Source organism: Eleutherodactylus coqui, chromosome 5, assembly GCF_035609145.1.
Source record: "Eleutherodactylus coqui strain aEleCoq1 chromosome 5, aEleCoq1.hap1, whole genome shotgun sequence".
Lineage (NCBI taxonomy): Eukaryota > Metazoa > Chordata > Amphibia > Anura > Eleutherodactylidae > Eleutherodactylus > Eleutherodactylus coqui.
Window position 1 is genome coordinate 237415139 of NC_089841.1, and position 27539 is coordinate 237442677.

Sequence of the window (27539 nt, forward strand, 5' to 3'; positions counted from 1 at the left end):
AGCAATTCTAATTTGTATCTTATCTTCTATACACTCATAGCAAAAGAAATAGGAAATATTGTGCAATATATGATTACGATCCAAGTCTTGTCTCTTGGATGCATCTCGCTGAGGTGGGAATACCCCTTTAAGAAAGGAGCTCAAAGATTTTGAAGGGAAGCAGACTTTTTCTGTTCTGCGTTTGTGCCTGGCCTGAACTGTCACAAGATTCAGCTGGCCGAAATGTAGGAAGATGCTCTGCCTATTGGCCATCCAAGTCTTCTGACACTTCCCGGCACCATTTCTGGATCTCCACCGCCACGTGACTCCCTGTATTGGTCGATCTCTACCTGTCCCATGGAAGTGAATGCAGTATCTGTTCAGCATGGTCACCACCCCTCCAATGGGGCATTCGAGTGCGACATTCACCAGATTGCTTGGGATGCCACTGCTCCAACAATCAGACATTTATCTCTTATCATGTGATTAGAGGATAAATATCTGTAATGGAAAATCCCCTTTAATCCCATCACTCTTGGGAGGATGAAGATGCTGCACAGAGAAAGTGAAGCAGTGCAAAAAACCAGTAACCCCTATAACTAAACCACAGTGTGGCTCGGCAAACCTGGGGAGGGGACAATTACCCGATCACCCAATACCTTCCCTACCCCCAATCCACCAGTGGCCTTATGTGAAATAGGGACATATATTTCTAGTGAATTCAGAGATTACAGGCTCAATCAGCCCCTGGGCCATATAAGATGACACATAGTAGGAAAACGGGCACTTTACAGATTTTGTATTGGGGTCCAGGAGCTTTGGGTTTGACATGTTAGTAAGGTAAGACCAATACTGCACATACCTGCTGTCTAGTAACCCTACCAAGTTTTGGGTCGAATGGGATTTTGATGGGTGGTAAACGTTTGGCACGTCCCACTGGTTTGTTCGGCACTGGTTCTACGGTTCTATACCAAACACCGATATCTTCATTAAATTTCATGGTTACAAACAAGGTAGGATCATCCTCCTTTCCCTTAGAAAGAGAAGTAAATGTGTTACTCATTATCTAAGCCTAAGACATGTTATATCGTATAGACATTTCTTAATCACTCACATTGCTCTATATTCTCAGTGCAACTCACAATTCTATGTAATGAACACATTCTAGAGCTAAAGCTGTAAGATATGGCATAGGGGAAATGTTTAGCAAGACATCACTTCTAAATGTGAGCATAAACTTAAATAGGTTCTCCAACCTTGTAAATTGGCCATCAATACCTGGTAGTGGGGGTCCACGACTCAAGATCCCCACCGATCAGCTGACTGAAGAACTGCGGCGCTCACTTCTTTACCGCTGCCTCTTCAATGCTTACATCTGAGTATAGTTGTGTTCATACTGCAAAATGCCACATTAGTGATAGCGGCCGTTCTGAATACTGTAGGCTTGTCACATTGAAGGGAGTAGGACAAGCCTGCAGTACTCAGAGCTGCTGCTATCAATAATACAGTGTTCTGCAGTACGAGCCCGACTGTGCTCAGAGGTAAACAAGAGGCCACAAACTCGTGCAAGCACCGCGGCCCCTTCAATCAACTGATCGGTGGGGATCCCAAGCGGTGGACCTCCACCAATCAGATATTAACCCCTTAGTGACGGAGCTTTTTTGCTTTTTTCCTACTCCCTTTTAAAAAATCGTAGCTCCTTTATTTATCCATCGACGTCGCTGTATGAGGGCTTGTTTTTTGCGGGACAAGTTGTATTTTTCAATGGCACTATTTATTGTACCATATAATTTACTGAAAAACTTTTAAAAAATTCTTAGCGGAGAGAAATGGAAAAAAAACGACATTCCACCATCTTTTGGTGCGTCTTGTTTCTACAGCACACAAATTGCAACAAAGATGACGTGATATTTTTATTCTATGGGTCAGTACGATTGCTACGATACCAAACTTGTATAGTATTTTTTTGCTGTAGTACTTTAATTTTTTTTTTAAAGATATTTAATTTTTTTCAATTATTTTCTGCGGTCATTTTGTGCGCGCGATAACTTTTTTATTTTTTCATCGACGTAGTTGAGCAAGGGCTCATTTTTTGCGGGATGTCCTGTAGTTTCCGATAGTATCAATTTCGAATACATATGACTTTTTGATCGCTTTTTATTGCGTTTTTTCTGGGAGACAGGGTAACTAAAAAAGTGTATTTCTGGCGTTCTTTTTTTTTTTTCAGACGACGTTCACCGTGCGGGAAAAATAATGCACTACTTTGATAAATCGGACTTTTACGGACGCGGCGATATCAAATACATATTTTTATTTTATGATTTTGATTTTTTAATAATGGATATGGCAAAAGGGGGGTGATTTAAACTTTTATAACTTTTTTTTTTTAAACAATTAAAAAAACTTTATTGATTATTTTTTTTACATTACTTTGAAGTCCCCCTGGGGGACTTTAACATGCGATGCTTTGATCGCTCCTGCAGTATGACGTAATGCTATAGCATTACGTCATACTGCTTTTTTACAGGCAGTCTTTCAAGCCACCCTGTGCGGATGGCTTGATAGGCAGTCTGCTAAGGCAGCCCTGGGGCCATTCATTAGGCCCCCGGCTGCCATGACACCTGCACGGCTCCCCCGATCTCACCGCGGGGGGGGGGGGGGGGGCGATTTAAATGCCACTGTCAGAATTGACAGCAGCATTTAAAGGGTTAATAGCCGCGACCGGCCGAGCGCGGCTATTGCCTGCGGGTGTCAGCTGTAATAAACAGCTGACGCCCGCGCTGTATGGAGGGAGATAGCGGCGCTACCTCCCTCCATACACGTCCTGCATCCCCATTAACTTCTTGTCTATGGGAACTTTTACTGCACAAATGCAAAGAGATATATTAGCATGCTGTTTTTTTGTTTTTTTTTTCCCGTGCGACCAAAATGCACGGGGAAAAAAAATACATGCATGTGAACAAACACATTGAAATCATGTGTGAAGGTGACCTTGTAGAGGACCTGTAACCTCTCCTAATAAGTACCTACATTGCATGCAAAAAAAGAAAATCATTCTGCAGCATCTTTTATTCACATCATGTATTTTGCCGTTCCTCTATTGCTCCTCTGGTAATGCATGAAGTAAAATGACCGATGGGTGTTGACTGTTCCATTGACAAAGGGGTGTGTCACTCTGACACCAGCTAATCAGTGTCGAGATACACCCTATGTTAAGACCCAGAGAAAAACCAAGGAGGTCTAAGAAAAGGTGCTTCAGAGTTGATATTTCCTGGGATTTGTAGTCCCACATTCAGTCCTCTATCATGTAAAGACTAAAATAGTATTAATAACCTGAATCAGTTTTATGTTCCCGCTCAAGTCCAGAGCGATAACTACGTGCTGATTATCAACGGCTCGCAGGAAACTTAGCTGACAGATGCCTTGTTCTTCATCTCTACTGCCTTTCTTGGGAGGCAGAGCCTTTATTTGATAGCCATTTCCAAAATCCCATATTTTCAATGAACCTAGGTGAAAACATTTTTAAAAAGGCCAGCTCTATGTACTCCATTGTATCTAAATAGCTGAAGTGTTACAATTATATATATGGGAGAAATCATTAGTCTAACTGCAATGCAATATACTTTCTTTTCTACTGTGGCCAAAAATGCGCAGCTTCTATAGCTAACCACTTTAGGCTTCCAAAGTAATTATATTATCACTCCATGTTCCCGACTTGGGAATGAATAGATAGGCAAAACTTATATTACAGAAATATAAGGCATCATTAACTTTTCAAATAACTTGTGCTTATACGACAGGCAATTTGATAATAAGCAAAACTGCTATGCACTTCATTTACCTAAAAAGATGCTTTTATGCTAAAAAATCCCTCTAAATTGTCGTCCCCCTTCCCCTAGCTTGCTGTCTGCTAGCACTTGATTGACAAGAGGACTCTAGAGCGGGGATAAGTCATCCTGCTCATTAAACTGTATGTGCAGATACAAAGACGCGTAGGAGGAAGAAACACACAGAGAGCTGCAAGTAGAGTTAATGGTGAGATCTGCTAATTATACACATGTATGCTGCTAAATCTTTCTGTACACCCTGCCTGATGAGGTTATGTCTGTGTGTGTGTAAGAGACAGATAGAAAGCAAGGTCTCTGTAGTTATCTGTGTACAGTCTATAGAACACAGTGCAGCACCACCACTCCTGAGAGGACGGAGAAACAGATATACACACTGCAAAGGAAAAAATGCAGAATCAAAGTCATATAACAGCCAGAACAAAGGGTTATTCCTCATGTGTAAACCCACGGCATCTTTTTCTGAAATGTTATCTGAAAACCCATGTACGGTTTAGTTAAAGCAAATTGCATGCATATATTCATATACTGTATTTGGATAGATACATTGAAACATTTATTTCATTTTAGGACTTTTCTTCAACCCCCTTTTCCCTTTGGCTTCCTCAGATTAAGAAAACGTAATAACAAACCGTTATAAGCCCCAGTAGCAAAACGGAATCCATTTATGTGAATAGCAACTGCAGTCACTTCAATAGTTGGTCCATGAGCATCTTTAATTTCATATATTTGATGACCTGTCTCCATTTCCCAAACCTGCAAGAAAACAAAGTGTGATGACAATTTACTGTAAAACTATTCATTCTAGTAATTAATAATTACTAGAATGAATAGTTTTACAATATTTACTAATTATACAATATTTTCTGGCAGTAATGGTCAAACATTTCAGTGCACTGGCTTCTACTACGTGCTCCTCATCGGGTGTAAGGAGGGTGCGGCCATAATAGCTCCTGCCCATCCTTTGGAGGAGAGAAGGTCCTTTGCTGCCATCACACCAGTAAGTGGAGAGGACTTCAATTGGGGATGCTCCCCTGTCTATGGGGCTCACAGGAGGTGCATGGACTGACTCCATGGTACATATGCATTTGTCTGCTTCTTTACATTTGTAGGTGTCTCTACTTTAATATTGTACTAAAAGTGTGTCAGTCCTAGCTTGTTCTTATTTTGTAGCGATGTTGTAAAATCAGTAATGAATGATAAGAGATATAAACATTTCTTGAGCTCTAGTGATGCGCACATCATATTTAACATGTGTTAGAATTTATTAAATACACTCTTTATTAAAAAAAAATCCCGCCCCTAGAAGAAGAAGTTGTCATTTTGTTGCAAAACCTGTCCTGCAGTTCCATCTCAGGCAGATCTGTAAATGATAAGAGTTGTGGTGATTAGATGAACGGTCTTGGCACCGGAGGCCCTAAAAGTGGTTCCACCCTCGGCCTATAAGAGGCTCTCGGAGCCTCCTTGTGTGTAGTGACCTCTTCTTCCGCTTGTGTAGCGCTTGTTGACCACTAGACGATTCTACGACGCAGAGAAGAGATTTCACCCCGTTACCAGGTGCATTATTGGGATGTGAGAAGCTGGATAGCCATATCTACGAATTACCTGCCACCTGGACTGTTCTGACCAGACTGTTAGGAGGTGTTGGGACCAGTGAATGCATGAAAGCACACCAGGCAACCGGGCTCAGGACACTCTCAACAGACCACAAGTATAGAGACTCATCTGATAATCCGACAAGCCCAAGCAGCTCCAACTGTTTCATTGTCCACCATCCAGAGACAAGTGCTGCCATTGTTAAAGGCCTCTGTGTCTGTCGAAACCATTTGCAGGTGCTTGATTGAAGGACATTTGGTTTCACGGCCCCCATTGCATGTAATGCCTTTGACACCCACCGTCATCTTTGTTTGCAGTGGTGCTGTGAATGACAAAACTCTACCGCTATAGGCGGTACAACAGGGTACTAGAGTATCCATACAAGGACTTAGTTTTCTGCCATAAATTCTCCTTTTGCTCTGATATTGTAATCACTTATATCAACGTTACAATCACACAGAGAAAGTTTTATTCGTTTCCGACAACTTCTTCTAGGGTAGGGAGGTTTTGGACAATGAGTGGACCTTGAAATCAGATTTACCTTTAAAACGGACTCTGAACAGATGGTGAGAAACTGATGAAGGACGTTGTTATATCCAGCGGCATTTATTGGCCGGTCATGTGAGCGTGGGACTTGTCTTGTGTCTTGAATCATCCGTGTTAGAGGCCAAACACCCAACGTGCATGAAGCTGGAAAAACCAAAAAAATCACTTGACGACATGAGATCTATTATTTCTGCAATACTGAAATGATCACTTAGTCCTAATTATACTAATTGCACAGCTTGGAGTTTAAAGCTGAAAGGCCACCTTCACACAATGCGTGATCACTGCGGGCACTCCACAACGGAGAACCTACAGCAGTTACACTGGAAATCCACAGCGACCAAACCTGCGCCTAAATTCTGCGGACTTGGCCTCTTTTTTAATGGCGGCTCTGCTGTGGGATTTAACCTTTGAGCTCCGCAGCACAAATAGACTTGATGCGTATTTGGAAGGTGCTGTGTTATTCTAACATGCTGCGGATTCATTGTGATAAATGGCTGCTCCGTGTGAAGGAGATTTTTGAAATGTCCCTACATGGTTTGTGCTGTAAATGCTGCGGAATTTCCTCAGCAAATCCAGTAAAGGAAATTCAACAATATTTGAAGATGGCGATGGGGTTAGGGTTAGATCAAAAACAGAAGAGGGTTAATTGTTTGCAGTAAGGGAGCAACCATGCACAGCCCGAAGTTTCCATCACCAAAACAGATGGGGGTTCTTTACTGTAAGAGCAGTGAGATTGTGGTACCCTCTGCCTGAGGATGTGGAGATGTTAAAATCAATAGAGCAGTTTAGGAGGGAACTGGATGCCTTTCTAGAGCGCTGTGATATTACAGGATATAGACATTAAATGGCCAGCAGGGTTGTTGGTCCGGGTCTTGGAGTCAGGTAGGAACTATCAAAGGTTGATCCAGGGATCATTCTGACTGCCATTGTGGATTCGGGAAGGAATTTGTTCCTCAACATCGGCTAAATTGGTTTCTGCCTCATTGGTTTTTTTTCCTTCCTCTGGATCAACAAGGGCAGGGGGGAAGGGGATAGGCTGGACTAGATGGACACTGTTTCCTTTCGGCCTAACATACTATGTTACTATGGCTTGGATGACTATTGACAGTAAAGGCTTTTACCCACTAGCGTTTTTTTAATGCTGCGATATCGCTGTGTTTTTTTTTACTGCACATGTCAATGGGACTTTCTAATGTTAAAATCACATTGCACAAAAATCGCAGAAGCGCAAACGTCGTGAAAAGTTTTTAAAACGAATGCCAGAATCGCTATTTTTCTTTTGTTCTCTTCCCAAGAAAGTGCTAAAAAGCAATTCAAAAGGGATATTCACCTCAAAATGGTACCAATAAAAACAATAACTCTTCCTGCAAACAACAAGCCCTCACAGAGCTCCGCTGCCAGAAAAATAATGGTATGAGTCTTAGAATGTGGTGATGCAGGTGTAATTGTTTTTCTTTAAAAATGTGTTTTTATTGTGCAAAAATAGTAAAAAAAAAATGTAAAGCATTTGTATGAACCTAGTGTCACAGTAATTGTGCTGATAAGAAGGTTATTCTGGTATGTTCCCCAAGCTATAAATATTGTAAAAACAAAACTCCAAAACAATGGCCGAAATTCTGGACATTTTTTCCAACCCCCCCACCCCCCAAAAAAATGTTATAAAAGTTATACAATACATTTTATGTACCCTAAAGTGGGGCCATTAAAATATACAACTTGTCCCAAAAAAAGCCTTCATACGGACGTCAACGAGATACGGCTCTTGTAATGCAATGATGAAAATTACTTGGTCCTTAAAGTCACAATAAAGGCTCATCACTAAGGGGTTAATTTTGACACATTTTGCAACCAGGTCTAGGCACAATCAGAAGAGTAAATCTGCCCAAATGCATTCATTAGTGGACATTATAATTGTAACTTTTTGGGTCACACTAAAATGTTCTTTGATGGTGTCCACTTTTTGTGTTCCACCGCCTCGGGCCATTGTGGTGGACTCCCATAGCCTGCATTGATCTGGTATGAAAAGAGCCTTGGAGGGTGATATAATTTTGTGTCCGCAGCCATGGAAAGGGGCAGAGAAACTTGTAATATATCCTACCTTGCACAATCTTTTTTTTCCGAGGGCCACATTGTCTGAACGAACCACTTACAAGGGCCGCAATAAAAGTTAAAGGAGCATTGCCTAATTGGACATTAATAGCATATGAGACGTGCGTGCCATAAATGTCCTATTGGGGTAGGTTCCACTGACTGTTCAAGAGAATGGGGTTCCCTCCTCCCCCATTTGGCACTCCAGAGTAGATTTCCCTAAATCCATTGAATCCTTTTTCTTACCAGTGATCAGTTGGAGATGCTTATTATCAAATATCATGGAGTTTATTCGCATGTCACAAGGTCCTGTTTCTGTATCCAAGAAGACTTGTAGTAATGAAAGAGTGTGTATATCCCAGACTCTGAGGCCCTGCCATACAGAAAATGTACACACAGGTTTGCATGTTACATTTCAAGCCTATGTACAACCTTTAACAATGATATTTTGCATATAGATATAGGGGCATATACAATGGTGGATTAAGAGGACCGAACTCCGAAGCTTTTCATAACCCCCCTTCATACACACAATGCATCCCCCCCATCCCAGTAGAATATTTGCTGGAAAAATATTAACCCTTTCCAATCCAATTTATATCCTGGTTTTCCTAGGGGGTTACACTCTTTTTGCTTTGATACAATGGCGCTATATGCTGGCTAAAACCAGTACTGCATGAGGTGACACGTTGGATAGGCTTCAACAGCAGAGAGGCTGGCAATATACAGTAAGAGAACCCCGACGGACGTCTTTCAACATCGGAGTTGTACAGCCTTAAATCATAATGTCTTCAGACAGTGGATTGGAAGGGGTTAATACACCAAAACACAGCGATCCCTAAATCAACAGTGGAAAAGTCCCAACTTCTTATTGCACTTGGGTGACATCTGCTGCAGACCCTGAGGCGGATTTTAATATGGAAATTGACGCAGACTTTGGTGACAATTTTCTGCCATGGTTAATCCAAGCCCAATCTGCTATGTGTCAGCGGACCCTGACGGGCATTTCCACAAACGTGGCAGATTTGCTTAAGGCTTTCCTCAGCTAAAAAATTTGTAGCGAATCCGTACCAAAATCTGTCTTTAAATCCATTTGGTGTAGGTCATAAACGTTGGATAGATGAAGAACAGAGCTGAGCGCTGGTTCCGTAGCTCTCATCGAAGTGAACGTGGGCTACGGAAAGAGTGTAGCACGGTGCGCCACACTTGAGGAGTTATGGAAGCGGTGTAGTGCGCTGTGCTATGCTGTTTTGTAGCTCCCATTCACTTCATTGGGAGATACAGAATCAGCACTTGGCTGTTTCCATGGGCGCCAGTGGCGTGACCGGTAGTGTTGGCAGCGGTTTCCCATTTTGGCTACGAAAAGCTGAGATGGGAATAAGCATTACATGTGGATTTTCTGGCAGATTTGCATCACAAGTGTTTAGAGTGCTAATAGTCAGGACAGGAGGAACCTACTACGTACCTGACGTTTAATAAAAGCCTCAGGCCTTTCTTCATCTTGTGCCACATTTGATAAATACATTGCATGCTTAAACTGGGGAAGGCAACAAAATCTGCCAAAAGGCCCGTCCCGAATGGGCAGTGTGTCCCCTCCTAACCCCCCTGGTCTTGAGTGGCACACAACCCATGTTAGTTGCATTGCAGTCTAGGTCAAGTTTCTGATAGGATGGACAGAGGCCATTTTAATCTTACAGGACTGATTACCCCCCAGACAAAAAGAAGCATCTAAAGATAAACAAAAGGTAAGTGGGGATTTACATTAACATAGTTTTTCCTTCTTTTTTTTTTACATTTGAAGGAGAATCTCATGAAACAAGCTTGGCCATCAGTTGATCATCACAGATCCAGCTTTTGTAATCCAAAGTGATCGACTCTTATTGCTTGGCAAAGCCGTGTCTTGCAATTTATAATGTGCAGTGCGAAAGCCAAGAATGTAACGCATGGTTGTGTGGAAGTAGAAGCCGCTCTTCGATAGAAGTTCTCCATCGTGACTCTATGATGTCCGTATGCTACTATATATATTAATTAAATGATTCCACTGATTCCAAACATAGACTATATAATTACCCTTGCGGTGGACAGACTGATAATGTGCTGGTCTTTTTCATTGACTGCAATGTCTACAATTGAGAACACATGGCCAAATAATTTTCCCATAGGTTTCTCCGTATCATTGGGATGCCACAAGCGTAGAACTTTATCACGTCCTGTAAAGATAGAAGAAGACATAAATCTTCAGAATACTTGTTCTACTTATTAATGCCATTTACGTCACTAGTAATGCTGTATTTACTCCACATTCGATATCAGTGCAGAAGGAGCGTTCTAATGAGTCTGCACAGGATATCATTGCAGGCCGAAGGGAGAAAACCTTCAAACTTCTGTGCTGATGAATGTTGTAATCTCTCTTTATAGAGGTCTGCCTTCCCGTTAGAGAACTCCAAATGTAAATGGGACGATGGAGCAATACCTCTGCAGCGCCACCTATTGGAAGGCAGCATTCCTGCAAGTCAATCTCAGACTTTTTAACAAGTCTTATAACAATGACTGGGAATTGAAAGCCAAGAAGAGGTGAGGAGCATGGATGGTCTTATAGGTCTCCTCACACAGTTTCTAGGTACTCTCCCCAAGGAAAAACCATACCCTTCCTGAGAACACCAAATCCTTTCAACAGTTAAGCTGGCCATACATAACAAAAAGAAGGTGCCTTAACCAGCTGCTATCGATGGCGTTGACCTACATTCTCATATGTTTATTGGCTGGCCATCTGACCCAGTGGATGAGAATGTTGGTTATTAACATGCTCCATCCTTTAGTCCCATGGCCGATAAGCCGATACCAGAGTTTTCTGCCACCACCTTATTCCCATTTGATGCTACAGCAGTAAATCACTATTTGCCATCTTGACGCTCTCGACAAGTTAGACTGAGTCTGCAGTTCCGTCGGGGGACACGGACTGTGTGTGAGGTTCATGTGAAGGGTTTTCACATTTTTTAATAAAAATCCTTCCCAAAGAGTTGGATTATAAAATATGTTCCCCCCTCAAACTACTCTATAGTGCCCCCATTAATAATAGTGCCAACTTAGGTGTTAATAGAGCCGACCAAAATGTATTGCAGCCCCTTGAACTAGCACAATGCGACAGTGCAGACCAAAAAAGGCTGTGCATTCCTGATTTAGATGATTGTTTCATGTAAAAGGGGCATTATACAGAGGAGCAGACTTTGTACAGATACCAGTTATTGTAACTGAACAAGAAGTTTTCACTTTTTGTTTATCGTTCATTTTATACAGGCATAAAAACTATCATTGGCTCATTCACTTATCATTCAGTTTCAACCGCGCTGATTCAGTCCCTCTCAGTGACTTATACAGGGAATCCGTAAGAATGAACGATTCTGAATGATTCTCATTTGAAAGCGCCAACGATGTATCTGCCTGTCTAAACAGGCTGCACGAGAGCGAATGAGCTGGTGGTGACGTCACTCACTTGTTCAAACGATAAAAGGACCCTCAATCGGCAAAAGACTGACATGTTAAAGACACGGCCCTACCTCCAGTGATGATCATATTTGTTTTCACACAGTAGGCAAATGTTGTGACTCCTTTAGGAACTGAGAATTCTCTAATGGATCTGTGTATTAAAAATAAGACGGTGCTTTAATACAAGATTTTATCATAATAGTTAATGTCTATCATATATTGGTTCATCATCAGTTTTGAACATGAGCAGAACCATCTGCCCAAACACTTGGAACAAACCCCACAGCCACAGATACTGCAATAAATAAAAGAAATGAATATTTTAATATGGGTGTTTGATGACCACGACTCTATAGATCACAAGAATGCAGCGATTACAATAGGAACCCGGGGAAGAGTTAGACATATACATGTAAGAATGAGACTAGAATAACGGATCCGGCAAGAATCATGAGACTGTAATCCCTCAATCATGTATTTGTTTGAATAAAGAAAAAAGAAATCCAAAAATATTTCAATGAATTAACAGTTTTGCATCAAATAGAGATATACTTATAAATAGTTAGAACAGGTCATGAAATAATAAGAATCTGTCATCAACTATAAGTACCATAAAGTGGAGTGATGTGGAGTCTGAGGAGCCTCTCTTCATACTCACCCAGTTCCCCATCCTGGGGTGCTCCCTGGCGAAGTCACACAAAATTTGCCTATTTCCAGAAAGCTGTGCGTGCGCACTCCGATTCATCTCATCGGGGGACACCGCAGGAACAAAGCACCAGGCAAGTATGAAGAGAGGATCCCCAGACTACACGACACCTAAACTATAAGCACCACACTTAGTTCCTGATGATTATAGTTGGTGACTGGTTTCCTTTCAATTATCATCAACAGAGAATTCTGCAATAATAGATTAAAATCTTCCCTATACTCCTATTCAGTCCGTAAGTCAAAAAAAGGTCTGTTGTCTAACAATAGGCTATGACAATGACAATGCAGGTGGACTATAACTGGTTAAAACTACATTTTTCAATCTCTATCTGCCTGAAAGACTTCCATAAGTAAATCTGATCTTCAAATAGAATTTTCCTAGTGAGTTTTATGGGTGAGTCGTTTTCGACAAACCTAACTTTACACACATTAATTCACTTCCAGTAGTAAGGAACATGTAATATGAACATACATTACCTAATTAACTATCAATAAACATTTATGTGGTAGTTCCCAATAAGTATACTATCCTTATCAAGAATAAATCTGCTTAGGCTTATCACAGTTGTTCAGCTGAAAAGGGTATTGTTTCTCCTTAAAGGGGTTCTGTCATTAAAAACAAAAAATTTTTTTTTTTTTTTACCTATTGCTCCCCAGGCAGCCTGCTTACCTCTTCTTCTTATCCCAAATCTTCTCCTGGAGCCGCTTGTCAATTCGGTCACGTGACCTCCAGCACCCAATTTTCTTCCATCCGGTCAAAAAGCGTACACTGCCTACCTTCCGCTTCCTTCAGGTCAATGTACGCATACGTCACTAGTGACGTGTGCGTACATTGTCTTGTGAGGAAGCGCGGAATGAAGGTAGCCGCGCGAGACAATGGCACGACTGCGCACGCGCGAGACAGCGGCACACGACTGCGCATGCGCGAGTCTGCGGCGCGCTCGCGCTCGCCTGGGAGCACGTTACACGTGCACACTCTCTGCCGATAGAAATGTATCCCTGACACTGTTGTCAGGCAGAATACATTTCTATTAGCCAATGGAAATGCAAGCTTCTGCTGCCTCTCGGCCAATAGAAATGTATCCCTGACACTGTTGTCAGGCAGAATATATTTCTATTAGCCAATGGAAATGAAAGCTTCTGCATATAAGCATATATATATAATTTATTTATATAAATATATATATATATATATATATAAATAAAAGTATATATATAAAAAAGCATATATGTGTGTGCATATATAAATATATGCATATATATATGTGTGTGCATATATAAATATATGCATATATATATATGTGTGTGTGCATATATATATATGCATATATATATGCATATATATATATATATATATGCATAAATATATATATATATATGCATATATATATACGCATATATATATATATATACGCATATATATATATACATATATATACATATATATATGCATATATATATATATGCATGCATATATGTGTATATATATATATGTATATATGCATATATGTGTATATATATATATGTGTATATATATATATATATATATATGTATATATGCATATATATATATATATATATATATATTTATGCATATATATATATATATATATGCATATGCATATGTATATGCATATATATATATGCACACACATATATGCTTTTATATATATATATATATATATATATATAAATAAAAGTATATATATAAAAAGCATATATGCATATATATATATATATATATATATATATATATGTTTATATGCATATATATGCTATCTGTATCTGTCTACCCGTCTGTGTCTATCCGTCTGTATTTATCCGTCTATCCGTCTGTATTTATCCGTCTATCCGTCTGTATTTATCCGTCTACATTTATCTCTCTATGCATCTGTATTTATCCATCTATCCATCTGTAATTATCCGTCTGCATTTATCCGTCTGTGTCTGCCCGTCTATCCATCCGCGTCTATTCATCTATATGTTTATGTGTATATACACACATATATCTATCTAGCTTTATTTGTCTGTGTGTGTGTATATGGCGGTTTCAGGCGAATGTAATTTTCTTCCCTTATGCGGCCATGATTGTCACGGCCGTATATTGGGACAAAACTAAGCCTATGATTACTGTGGTTTCTCTCTCGTTAATACTTGACCGAGAAAATATAGGACCTCCCCTATGAATACTATGTGCGTGAAAGATCAGGCGGCCGCCGTATTCCCACCATTTATTTTGTTTCTTACAGTTGCTCCTACAGCGGTGTGTGTGTGTTTGTATATGTATGTGTGTATGTATGTGTATATATTTTACACACATACACACATCGCAATGCATTGTTCTTACAAGGCGCACTGCACTGGCAGACACACTCGCATATTTGCCATGCGAGATATTGGTTTGAGTTTCTCGGGCTGATATAGTGCTCACTTGTGTAAAATCAGCCACAGAGAATGAATTTAACATCACCAAAGACATAAAGCTATACATTGCCCTCTATTGTCAGCATGCTGTTATCCTGACCCCCAAGTGTCAATGCATAATGCATCCCAAGTGGCAGCGTGCCCACCCATATCACGTCTTGTATCCAAGCTAGAGGCGATACAACAGGGTCCTAGAACGTCCATGCCCGTCCGTTTCGCATTTTGAATCCAAGCTAGAGGTGGTACAACAGGGTACTAGAGCCTCCATGTCCACCCGTATCACATCTTGTATCCAAGCTAGAGGTGGTACAACGGGATACTAGAGCCTTCATGCCTGCCCGTATCACATCTTGTATCCAAGCTAGAGGTGGTACAACAGGGTACTAGAGCCTGCATGCCCCCTGTATCACATCTTGTATCCAAGCTAGAGGTGGTACAACAGGGTACTAGAGCCTCCATGTCCACCCGTATCACATCTTGTATCCAAGCTAGAGGTGGTACAACGGGATACTAGAGCCTTCATGCCTGCCCGTATCACATCTTGTATCCAAGCTAGAGGTGGTACAACAGGGTACTAGAGCCTGCATGCCCCCTGTATCACATCTTGTATCCAAGCTAGAGGCGGTACAACAGGACATACATATATACATACAATAGGACCAGCTTTACACAGATGTAAGTGCAGTTGCGCACACTTTTGTGCACTTTTTTGTCTCTCTGAGGGCAGCCGCACATGGGTGTAAGCGTGGAACGTACATGTCCTATGCAGTGTGTAGATATATTACTATACATATTATATGTGTGTGTGTGTATGTATGTGTATATATATATATATATATATATATATATATATATATACACACACACACACATACATACATACATATATCTATACACACACATCTTGATACATATACGCATAGATAAATGTATATATACATACACTCATACAATACATTGCGTGGGGAATATTCCTGTTTTTACCATGTGGAGTGACTACTGTGAGTGATTTTTATGAGTGACTGCTATGAGTGACTGCTATGAGTGACTGCTTTGAGTGACTACAGTGAGTGGCTACTGTGAGATTGCTGGGAAGATCTGGAGGCCCTTGGGAAACTCTGGGTGTTCAGAGACCCAGGGAGAAACACTAGCAGATTTTGGTAGACTGCAGGCAGGACTATTCACTGCACTGGATGGGCGGAAGTAGCTTTGTGAGGGCGGAAGTGGTCAGCACAGCAAGGGGTGCTGGGAGATGACCTCCTAGCAGGAGGGGCTGAAGATGTAAACAGAGCATGGAGGTGAAAAATGAAGCCTAGGTAAGTACTACTTCTGAAAAAAACGTTTTATATGTGTTATTTACCACAGGTTGAGCCAGCGGGGCAGATTTACTGGAGAAAAAAAAATACAGATTGTAATGACAGAACCCCTTTAAGGAGAGCACCTAGAAGGTGTGAGGAGACGCATAAGGGCATCCATGCTCCTCTGGGAAATATGCAAATTGGAAGATGGAACAATGCCTCTACAGCACCACCTATTGGAAGACAGCATTCCTGCAAGGCAATGTCAGACTTTTTACCAAGACTTGTAACAATGACTGGAAATTATAAGCCAAAACCAATCATGCACAGACAGCTGTTTCAGGGATGGGGGGTTGCCCTCTATTAGTGTGTAGAAGTTTCCCAGCTTGGATAGTGAGAGGCTTATAGTTGTAGGTCATGAAGGGTATAATTTCTCCTTAGGAAGATCACGTAGAAGATGTGAGGAGACTTATAAGGCCATCCATGCCTCTCCCTACCCAAACCAGAAACCTACTGCACACTGATATGGGGCAATCACCCTGAATCAGCTGTCTGTGTATAGTAGGCATTGTCTAATATTTCCCTGTCAGTTTTACAAGGCTTGTTAAAAGGTCTGATTTTGACTTCCAGGAATGCTGCCTTCCAATAGTTGGTGCTGTAGAAGTATTGTTCCATTTGCATATTTCCCAGAGAAGCATGAATAGCCTTATAAGTCTCCTCACACTTTCTAGGTACTCTCCATGAGGAGAAACGATACCCGTCATGACCCAGTTGATCAGATGACACATATAATAAGTTGAGCTTCCCTTTCCTTGCATTTGTTAATTGGAGGTAAAGACTAACATCAAATGAATTTGCTATTTCCAGTATATTGTGTGCATAACATCGGTGCCATGTGAATAGCAAGAAATATGTGAGTAAAAGACGCATTGTAGGGTCCCAGTATGCAGCTTTGTCATAATAACCTTTGTAATGTTTTACTAAGATAGAAGCATCACATATACTGTGCACTTTGAATTGCTGACTTGTTTAACCTTGTGTTATTATACTACAAAACCTCTTGTGCTGCAACAATAAAGCAATCTTTCATCACTTGAGTGTTTCTCAGTGTTCTCTTCTCCAATGCATCATAATAATAATAATTAGGCATAACTGATTGATAAGTATATGATACCCCTTGAGTATCACCTAATTAAGTGATTATTTTAACAATCTCTTTGGTATTGATGTAACGGATTCCTTCAGCCACTGCCCGGTCACTTTGGTACCACTACATTTACTGGCCTTGTCTTGTTGTTGTCAATAACTCCCTTACTGTTCTCACTAGTTCTTTTTTATGTCCTTTTGTCTGAAGCGCTCTCTTTCTAAGGTATGGGATTACTTTTCACTCCTTCCTCTGCTATCAGACACTCAGTTTTCATTGCATAGCAACAGGGCAGAGCTAGGCCATCACAATGCTCAATGCATCATTTGGCTTGCTAGCTGTCAATATTACCTTGCCGCAAGGATACCCAGACCTTTTCATGACATGAGATGTCCGGACAAATTTAAGGAGACTCTGTCAGCTACTTTGAGCCCTATAACCCCTTAGTGACCATGCTTTTTTTTTTTTCCATTTTGGCTTCTCCCCCCCCCCCCCCCCTTTAAAAAAAATCGTAACTCCTTTATTTGACCATCGACGTCGATCTATAAGGTCTTGTTTTTTTGCGGGACGACTTGTATTTTTTAATGGTACTATTTAATGTACCATATAATACACTGAAAAACATTTACAGAAATTCTAAGTGGGGAGAAATGGAAAAAAATGAAATTCCGCCATCTTTCCGTGCGTCTTGTTTCTACGGCGCAAAACTGCAACACGAATGACGTGATAATTTTATTCTATGGGTCAGTACGATTACTACGATACCAAACTTATATAGTTTTTATTTCTTGCACAATAGCTTTTTCCGTCAAGATAGTTGTCTGAGGGCTCATTTATTGCGGGAAGTTCTGCAGTTTGCGTTGGTACCATTTTTGAATACATATATCTTTTTGATCGCTTTTTATTGCATTTTTTCTTGGAGTCAGGGTGAACAAAAAAGTGCATTTCTGGTGGGGGGGGGGTTTCTGACGGCGCTAATAATGTGGTATTTTGATAGTTACGACTTTTACGGATGCAGCGATACCAAATATGTATTTTTGTTTTACTATTTAGAGTATTTATTCTTTTATTATAAATATGGCAAAAAGTTTTTTTTTTAAACTTTAATTACTTTTTTTAATAATTACTAAACTTTATTGTTCTTATTTTACATTTTTCTCCAGAGGGGACAACAACTTGCAATGCTTTGATCGCTCCTGCAGTATGACGTAATGCCATAGCATTACATAATACTGCGATCAGGCAGGCATTCTATCAAGCCACCCCATGGGTATGACTTGATAATCATTCTGCCATGACAGCCCTGGGGCGTTTCAGAAGACCCCAGCTACCATGACACCCGCAATGGCGTACGGACCCCCCCGAACATCGTTCAGGGCATTTAAAGGGTTAACAGCTCAGATGAGCCACACAGCTTATTGGAGCTGTTGCTGCCGGGTGTCAGCTGCAAGAAACAGCTAGCAGCTGCGATTTATGGAGGGAGATCACCCCGCGGAGGGGTGTAACTATAGGGGATGCAGAGAATGCGGTTGCACCCAGGCCCATGAGCCTTAAGGGTCCCATAAGCCTTCCCTTTTCCATATATGCAGTCCAGTTTTATTACTAAAGCATTATAGTTTGGGGGCCCCGTAACAGATTTTGTATTAGGGCCCAGAAGCTTCAAGTTACATCTGTGACCCCGCGATCTCCCTTCGTACATGACCTGTAGCTGCAGGATGTAAAAACACAGTAGGCTGGTCACCTGGGGGTTAAGCTAAGCTATTGGCTCAAAGTAGGTGACCTAGTGAGTCCGGAGATGTAAGTTTTATACTTGCGTTCCCCGCTATTCCCTACATGACAGCACTTTGGGTGGAGCACTAAGTAGTACTCTCATTCTAAACTTACAAGGAGAGGATTACCTAACAGACTCAATGCACTGCAGCAACTGGTTTCAGCACTGACACCGGGGCTACAGTGGGGAAGGCAAGTGTAAAAATTAGATCCTCAGACACAGCAGGTCAGCTACGTTGACCTCATAAGCTTAGCTCCTAGAGCTCAAAGTAGCTGACAGATTCGCTTTAAAATAAGGCATTCATCATGCATCAATCCAACATAGACCATAGATGAATAAGCATGCACAAAGGTATAAATGGTGGTATATTTGATAGATGAGTAGAATCATAGAATGGTGGAGTTGGAAGGGGCCTCCAGGGTCATCTAGTCCAACCCCCTACTCAGTGCAGGATTACTAAATCATCCCTGACAGATATTTGTCCAGCCTTTGTTTGAAGACTTCCATTGAAGGAGAACTCACCACCTCCCGTGGTAACCTGTTCCACTCATTGATCACCCTCACTGTCTAATATCCAGTCTATGTCTCCTCCCTTTCAGTTTCATCCCATTGCTTCTAGTCTTTCACTGTGCAGATGAGGATAGGGCTGATCCCTCTGCACTGTGACAGCTCTTCAGATATTTGTAGGTTGTTATTACGTATGCACTGGGATCCTAATTCAAACAGTCTCAATGTTCTCCAAATTGTTGACCTAGTTTTCCCTTTCAAACTGTGTCTACATAAGAGCTGTCCAGTCCTTGGCTGAATGTATGCCTCAACCACTCCACATGCACCTTCATGTAAGTGCTGTCAGGTTTTAGTTTCTATCACACCAAATCTCGGTGCTTTAGAGAGCAGTCATTTGAATTAGAACAATGGTGGTAGACTACAGATTTCCTAACACTACATGTCCTCGCTAAGTAAAGGCCCATTTACACGGAGCAATGATTGCTCACAAGTCTCTCTAAAGCCATCTTTTGCACAATAATCGTTGCGTCTAAACTCGCGGCCAACGTGCACTTTTCGTGCCCTGCTGCTTGGTCGTTCAATTCAAGCCAACCTAAAAATCATTGTGCAGTCTTATCAGGACCGCACGCTGAATTCTCTGCAGGTACTGCTGATAGCATTGTTTCATCTACTTAACCTGCAGGAGAACAAAGGAGCTGAATGCAGATAAGAGCCCTATGGCTATTAACTGCATTCAGCTAAAGCCTTCATTTGCACACTAAATTGCTATTAAGCAGCTGAGTAGCTACTTAATAGTTTATGCAAAATGATCGCTCAAAGCCGTCACTCAAACTGTCGTTTCAGCGATTTTTGAGCGATCATCGCTCCGTGTAAATGGGCCTTTAGAAGTTGTAATGTCACTTGGCACTAAACATGCTTTTATTATTTATAAGTTGATTTAGTCATAATAATTGGACAATATAATCAAGGCCGTACCCAGCGTCTCCTATCCGCTTCACTTCATCTAGGACTAAGGAGTGAGTGCCGTCTGGGGAGCAGGAGGCAAAGAGGTTTATCTCTGGGAAATACTTGATTTTAACAACCCAGCTATCGTGCAGCTTTCTTCTGAACCTAAAAATACAAAATATTATCAGCCAATCCACTTAGTTGTTGTAGAAGCAACTTTATACATTTATGAAAAAAAATTATTTAACTAACTCATTCTTAGACCCCGTTCACACTTCACATAGTCTTGCTTTGAGATGCTGGGGTAGCCCGGGGTGTCAGTACTTTGTGTGGTTCACTTGGAATGTGCAGGACTGCCCACCTGATCTAACTGTATGGGCGACATTAATAGGCTGTAAGCCTGCATGGTGCGCTACATGTGTGACTGGCACCCTATACTAGCTCCATCTGTGTATAATACTACCCCCCCTCCTCACCCCCCCCCCCCCCCCAATATATGGTAGATGAGTGATTGTGTAAATGGCTGAATGCTGTCTCTCCCATATAGCATTATGTCTTTCTAGACCCTGCTTGGTACTGGCTTATATCTTTGTATTAAAAAGGATGGCCTTTTCAGTGATTTTTTTAAATTATTTGATTTCTTTTCAGTAATTTATTAGTTATAACGCCCCCTCCATGGCCATACTTATAATACCTTCTCTGTACTCCTATTGTTATAGTGCCCCCTTTATGGTCACACCTAACATAGTAGCACAGTATGCCAGGCTGAAAAAAGACAAATGTCCATCCCGTTCAGCTCGTTTCCACTCCCATTGTTGATCCAGAGGAAGGCAAGAAAAAACAATGAGACAGAAACCAATTTACCTCATTTTGTCATAAAAATTTCTTCCCGGCTCTATAATGACAGCCAGAATGATCTCTGCATCAACGTTTGAAAAGTTTCTACCTAACTCCAAGTCGGGCAGTCGTAAGACCCCCGGATCAACAACCCCTCTCGTTATTTAAGGTCTATATCCTGTAATGTCATAGTGCTCTAAAAAGACGTCTGGTCCAATCTTAAATTCCTCTATGGATTTTGCCATCACCATGTCCTCAAGCAGAGAGTTTAACATTCTCACTGCTCTTACAGTAAAGAACCCCCTTCTAACTGCGAAGAAACCTTCTTTCCTCTAGACATAGAAGATGTCCTCTTGTTACCATCGCGGTCCTGGGTATAAACAGATGATGGGAGAGATCCTTGTATTGTCCCCTCATGTATTTACACATGGTTATTTGGTCGCCCCTTAACCGTCTTTTTTCCAGGGTGAGTAATCCTAATTTTGATAGCCTCTCTGGGTATTCCAGTCCACCGATTCGGTTTATTAATTTAGTTGCCCTTCTTTGAACTCCCTCAAGCACTGCAATGTCTTTCCTGAGCACCGATGACCAGAACTGTACACAGTATTCCATGTGAGGCCTGACAAGTGCCTTATATAGCAGAAGACTAATGTACTCGTCCCTCACCCCTATAACTATTTTAATGCACCCTAAACTTTATACCGAAACTTCACCTATAGTACCTTCTCTATACTACTCAGACTCTGAGTATTCTATACTACTATTGTTATAGTGCCCCCTTCATAGCCACACTAATAGTACCTTCTCTGTGCCTCTATTGTTACACTGCCCCCTCCAGGACAACACTAATAGAACGTTCTCTGTGCCTGCTATGTTATAGTGCCCCCTTCATAGCCATACCTATAGTACCGTTTTAGTAGCCCGATTGTTACATTGCCCCCCCCCCCCTGATCCACTGACTCTTGCAATCTAGAAGCAGTAAAACATTTGTATCTTCATTACACACACTAGTAATGACAGACGCGCTTCATAACTTCTTCCCCTCTTATGCTCTTAGAACAGAGAGCAGGAGACGAGGGAGGAGTCAATGAGTGCAGAATCTGGCACTACCAACAAGTGTAGTGAAGATGCTGGTGTTTTACTGGACCTGGACTGCTAAAATCACTGGAGCAGGGCAGTGAAATCAGAACACACTGCAAGCATTCCAGGAAGGCAGATCAGCCCCAACAATTCAGGACTACCATGTATTTGCATGAAAGTGATTGGCTGGTTATCAGAGGTGAGTAATATTTATGATATATCATATTTATATATGCAGTATGCCAAGTCTGGTAAGAGTAACACAACAGCCATAAACTCAAGCACTTGCATATTAATTGTTTTTTATAGTTGGTCAAGGTTAATATTCAATCCTCATTTAGTTGGATATATGAAAATAAATCTTCTTTTTAGCAGCTGTGTTCCCTAAGATTAAAATTTAGACAAAATGGTAAAACAGAGATGGGCAAATTATGCATAGTATGTAGATAGCTATCTTCAATAAATAGATATTCCAGTGCTGTAATATTGATGACCTATCTTTTCAGGATATTTCATCAATATCAGATTGACGGAGGTCCACTCAATGGCACCCTGCCAATCATATGATGTGAAGTGGTTGAGGCCAGCTGGAAGACTCAGAACACCAACCATTGTGCAGTACCCCGGAATGACAGTACAGCTCTCTCGGAGCTCTAAGTCTTCCTGCTGGCTTCAGCCCCCTCACATCATATGATTAGCAGGGTCTTGTTCATCAATCTGATATTGATGACCAATTCAGAGGATAGGTCATCAATATTATAGGACTAGAAAAACCCTTTAACCTCATCATCCATGATGGAGAGATTCAATGTCCTGACAAGAATTTGAAAAGTTATTCTCAACAGTGATAACTATAGATTTCCTATAAAACAACCACTTTACCTCCTAAATTTTCTGGAATCCAAGGTATTTGGATGGATCATCTTACTTGATTCTGAAAGTTGTAGTTTGAGTTCATCGCTTGATATGGAATAGAGACTTACGAATCCAGCATCATCTCCCACCAATACATCATCCTGCAAGGACTGGTCTTGTGAAATCACAGCGCAAATGCAAAGTAGGCAATGCTCCATTGGTTTCATGCACACATAGTTGTCCTTGTAAGGCAGAAACAGTTACATTGGTTAACAGTGTGTATTGCTTGTAATATAAACAATATCGAATTCCAGATTTCAAAAATCATACTCATGTACGTACAACCGTTCCGTACGTTTCTCTTCACACTGTTTATGGAGTTCGGTTGAAGTCAATTTGAATGTTCAGTATCCCTATAAGTGGCCTTGTGCACACAATAGAGCTTGTATAGAGGCACTCAGAGGCCCTGTGGTTATGCACAGGGCTGTAGGCATTTTGTGGCGCTGTATTATAAAGCCATAATATGATTGGGTTCATGAGCCCTTAACCGAATCATAGACTGGTACAGTTGGAAGGGACCTCCAAGGTTATCGGGTCCAACTCCCTGCTCAGTTCAGGATTCACTAAATCATCCCAGAGAGATATTTGTCCAGCTTTTGTTTGAACACTTCCATTGAAGGAGACCTCACCACCTCCCGTGGCAACCCGTTCCACTCATTGATCACCACACTGTCTAATATCTAATCTGTGTCTCCTCCCTTTCAGTTTCATCCCATTGCTTCTAGTCTTTCCTTGTGCAGATGAGAATAGGGCTGATCCCTCTGCACTGTGACAGCCCTTCAGATATTTGTAGACAGCTATTAAGTCTCCTCTCAGCCTTCTCTTCTGCAAGCTAAACATTCCCAGATCCTTTAACCGTTCCTCGTAGGACACAGAGTTGCATTTAGATAAAGTTCTCAGGTTGCCAATCTAAACTAACAGCTTTGTGAATTAGGCTGGGGTAAGACTTACGTTGGCACTTCCATTTTTCTGTTCCACCATAGGAACAGGAAAGTGGAAATAACATTACATGATAGACACCAAAGGTGCGAGAAAAAAAAAAACTAGTTTTTATTGGTTCCCTTTTGGGGTTAGATTTAGCCCAAAAAATAAAATTATGATTACGACTGGGCATTTAGTCTACAGTTTAAGCAAATTCTGGAAGTGTTGCATAGGTGCCATTGCCCTTGCTCCTTGACTTGCATAGAAAGCGGCATGCAAAGACAATGGCAACCTGATATAGCTGTCATTGCATTAGGTATAACTTATGTCAAGCTATGGCGGACTACCTTGTTCTTTCCACAACCCATGTAATCCCATAAAACAATGCTTCTTTCTGTAACAGCAATGACTCTTTTTAGTTGATTGAGGAAGTCGCAACCAACAAAGCAGGACGCTTCCTACGAAAAAACACAGGAAAATTACTGTATAGTTCTTTTTTCGCACAATTTACAATGTTGCAGCCGAAATATTGTAACTAGAATACCATTGTAAAGTACGGTACTCACAGAGGCGTGTATGCAGGCGTGTTGTCTCATCTGTGCAGAAATGGAGATACAAGTTATGGAGATAATGGATGTAGGTTGTATTACTATGGAGATACAGTTTCTAGACCCCTTTCATATCTGCGCTGGACCCTACGTTCATGGGGATCCGGCACAAAATGACGGTAGAAATAGTCCTGCATGTAGGACTCTTGTCTGGTAAAATGCCAGACAGCTGAGCGGAAACAAAAAAGACCCCATTATAGACAGTAGGCAGGGGCATAACTATAGAGGATGCAGGGGATGCGGTTGCACCCGGGCCCAGGAGCCTTTGGGGGCCCATAAGGCCTCTCTTATCCATATAGGGAGCCCAGTACTATGAATAAAGCATTATAGTTGGGGGCCCTGTTACAGGTTTTGCTTTGGGGCCCAGGAGCTTCAAGTTACGCCTCTGCCAGTAGGGTCTGTTCGGCGCTGTTCAGTTCCGTCCTAAGACTGATCCGTTCGCTCAGGAGATTCCCCTTTCCTGCTGTCATAATGGATGCAGATGTGAAAATCAGCCTTATCTGAGATAAGTGCCGGCTTACACAAAGCGGATGGTAAATCGCTACGTATAAAACGCAGCATTTTACCGGCACGTGTGTGAGAGCGTATCTCACGCATGCTATCACGCATCGGCTTCCTGGTTTCTCCTTTTTGACTTTCTTTATTTAATTTCCAAGCCATATGTGTATAAAACGCCGCATATACGCAATGTAATTGTTCTCATACGCAACCATAGAGAACAATAGGGCTCTATCACCAGTACTACGAGGTAAAGGAGAACACACTGTGTTCTTTTTTGCGCACATGTTATACACAATGAATATACACAAGTGTGAATATATGAAAATCAATGTACTTTCATTGACTCCATTTACCCCATATATTGTGCATGTAATACGCAATGAAATTATACTCGTCAGAGCCCAGCCTATGGAGTCTGGCTCGGCTTTTAATTCCAAGTCATTGTTACAAGGCTTGTATAAAGATTCTAACATTGACTTGCAGGAATGCTGCAATCCAATAGGTTGCGCTACAAAGGTACTGCTCCATCTCCCTTATTGTTACTGTGCTTACCGCGTACGTGTCATCTGCATTTACACCACAAAACTGGCAGAAATCACTCGGAAGAAAAGATTCGGCTGCCGGCAGCGGGCAGGGAGCGGCGGGGGAGAGCGGGGAGGAACGGAGGGGAGATCTCTCTTTCCCCCCCCCCCCCCGCTTCCCCCTGCTCATGGCCGCAAATCACCTCTCACCCGCGCCGGCACCCGAATCTTTTCTTCCGAGCGGGCAGGTACTCGCTAAGGACAATGCTCGATCCAGTAATTGTCCTTAGCGAGTATGCTCGCTCATCTCTAGTTACTAGCGAACGTGTTGAGGCTCTGTACAGACGGACCAATAAGACGGACTGACAAGCACTGGTGTACCTGGCTGTTGTAAAGTGAAATGGTCCCACATTTTGAAACGGTCACCGCAGCATCCAGAATCGGCACTTTCACGATACACCGGATGACGTCTCTCTTCTTCTTCCCTGCTCCTGTGAGGAAGAACACTTGGATCTGAGTATAAGACAGAACTATCGAACCATAAATACCAGTCGCGGTCATGTACTTCCTGTTATAGCCCATGGTGCGCCAAGACTGACGATGCCAACGCACTGGCTGCAAAGCAACTACAAATATCTCATAGTATATTTCTGTAGACTTAGGCTGCTTTCACATCAGTATCAGGTGTTCTGTTTTCCTCCTCCAATATGGGAGTAAGCAAAGGGGGATCCCCTGGCCAAACGGATCCGTCTTATGACAGAACGAATAGCGCAAAGAGGATCTAATTGACTTTAACCCCTTAACACCACAGGATATAAGTTTATGTCCTGGGTGCATGGTACTTAACACAACAGGACGTAAACTTAAGTCCTGTGTGTGGCGGGGGCTCAGAAGTTGAACAATCTATTTATACTGCACAGCAAAAAATATTTAAAAAAACATTTAACAGAGCATCCCAATATCATACTTTGGAGCATTAAAGGTATTTTTGAGCATCCAATATATCTGCATACTGTTGGAACATCAATCCAATAGTTTTGTAGTACACTGCTCAGTCTGTACCTCTCTGTGGGTCTCGTTTACCCATCCTCTGTATCCCACTGAGGGCCTTTTGCTGGACACCTAGCTACGCCCCTCCCACCTCTCCCATTACAAACAGTGGCAAGGGGCGGAGAGAGGGCCGAGAGGGGGCAGGAACTCAGTGCACTAGCTCCCGGCCCACCCCCTCCCCTTGCAGAGAGGGGCAGTGTATATGAGCCGTGCATGAAAACCCAACCGATATACACCCGTCTGAATAAGCCCTTACACTGTGAAGCAAGCATTGTAAAAGGAGCTGCACTGTTAATGCAACTCACAAGTTACAGAAACAGTGCAGCTCACGGTGCTATGCTGTTACTGTAAGACCGGCATCACATGAGCAAACGCGTATTTGTTGATGGGGTTTTTTTGCACATGAATCGGCATATTCTATTGTACTTTTTCTACACACAAAGCATGCTCATTTGTGCATGGGAAAAAATTGCACTGTTTGAAATGGATAATTAGTCCAATGAGTTCCAGATTAGAGATGAGCGAGCACGCTCGGATAAGGCAGTTACTCAAGCTAGCATCACTCTTCTCGAGTAACTGTATCCTTCTCCGAGCAGGCTCGGGGGGCAGCGGGGATGAGTGGGGGGTAGCGGGGTGGAGAGAGAGAGATCTCTCTCACTCTCCCCCCCCCCCCGCTCCCCCCCCCCCGCTGCCCCCCCCCCCCGAGCCGGCTCGGACCAGTAAGCAGTTATTCGAGAAGAGTGATGCTAGCTCGAGTAACTGCCTC

At 41.9% G+C, this 27539-nt stretch overlaps 1 protein-coding gene across 1 annotated transcript in view; it reads right to left on the reverse strand.

Annotated features, from left to right (window-relative positions):
* The window catches only part of WDR64 (WD repeat domain 64), a 56457-nt gene that overhangs the window by 19462 nt on the left and 9456 nt on the right, over positions 1–27539 (reverse strand). The window contains exons 4-14 of the mRNA XM_066605021.1: positions 26105–26214; positions 24441–24551; positions 23140–23354; positions 20371–20505; positions 11615–11694; positions 10128–10267; positions 8304–8430; positions 5962–6110; positions 4457–4580; positions 3313–3485; positions 842–1012 (exon numbers count right to left, since the gene is read on the reverse strand). Of these exons, the coding sequence (XP_066461118.1) occupies positions 842–1012; positions 3313–3485; positions 4457–4580; positions 5962–6110; positions 8304–8430; positions 10128–10267; positions 11615–11694; positions 20371–20505; positions 23140–23354; positions 24441–24551; positions 26105–26214 (1535 nt within the window). The remainder of the gene's footprint in view (positions 1–841; positions 1013–3312; positions 3486–4456; positions 4581–5961; positions 6111–8303; positions 8431–10127; positions 10268–11614; positions 11695–20370; positions 20506–23139; positions 23355–24440; positions 24552–26104; positions 26215–27539) is intronic.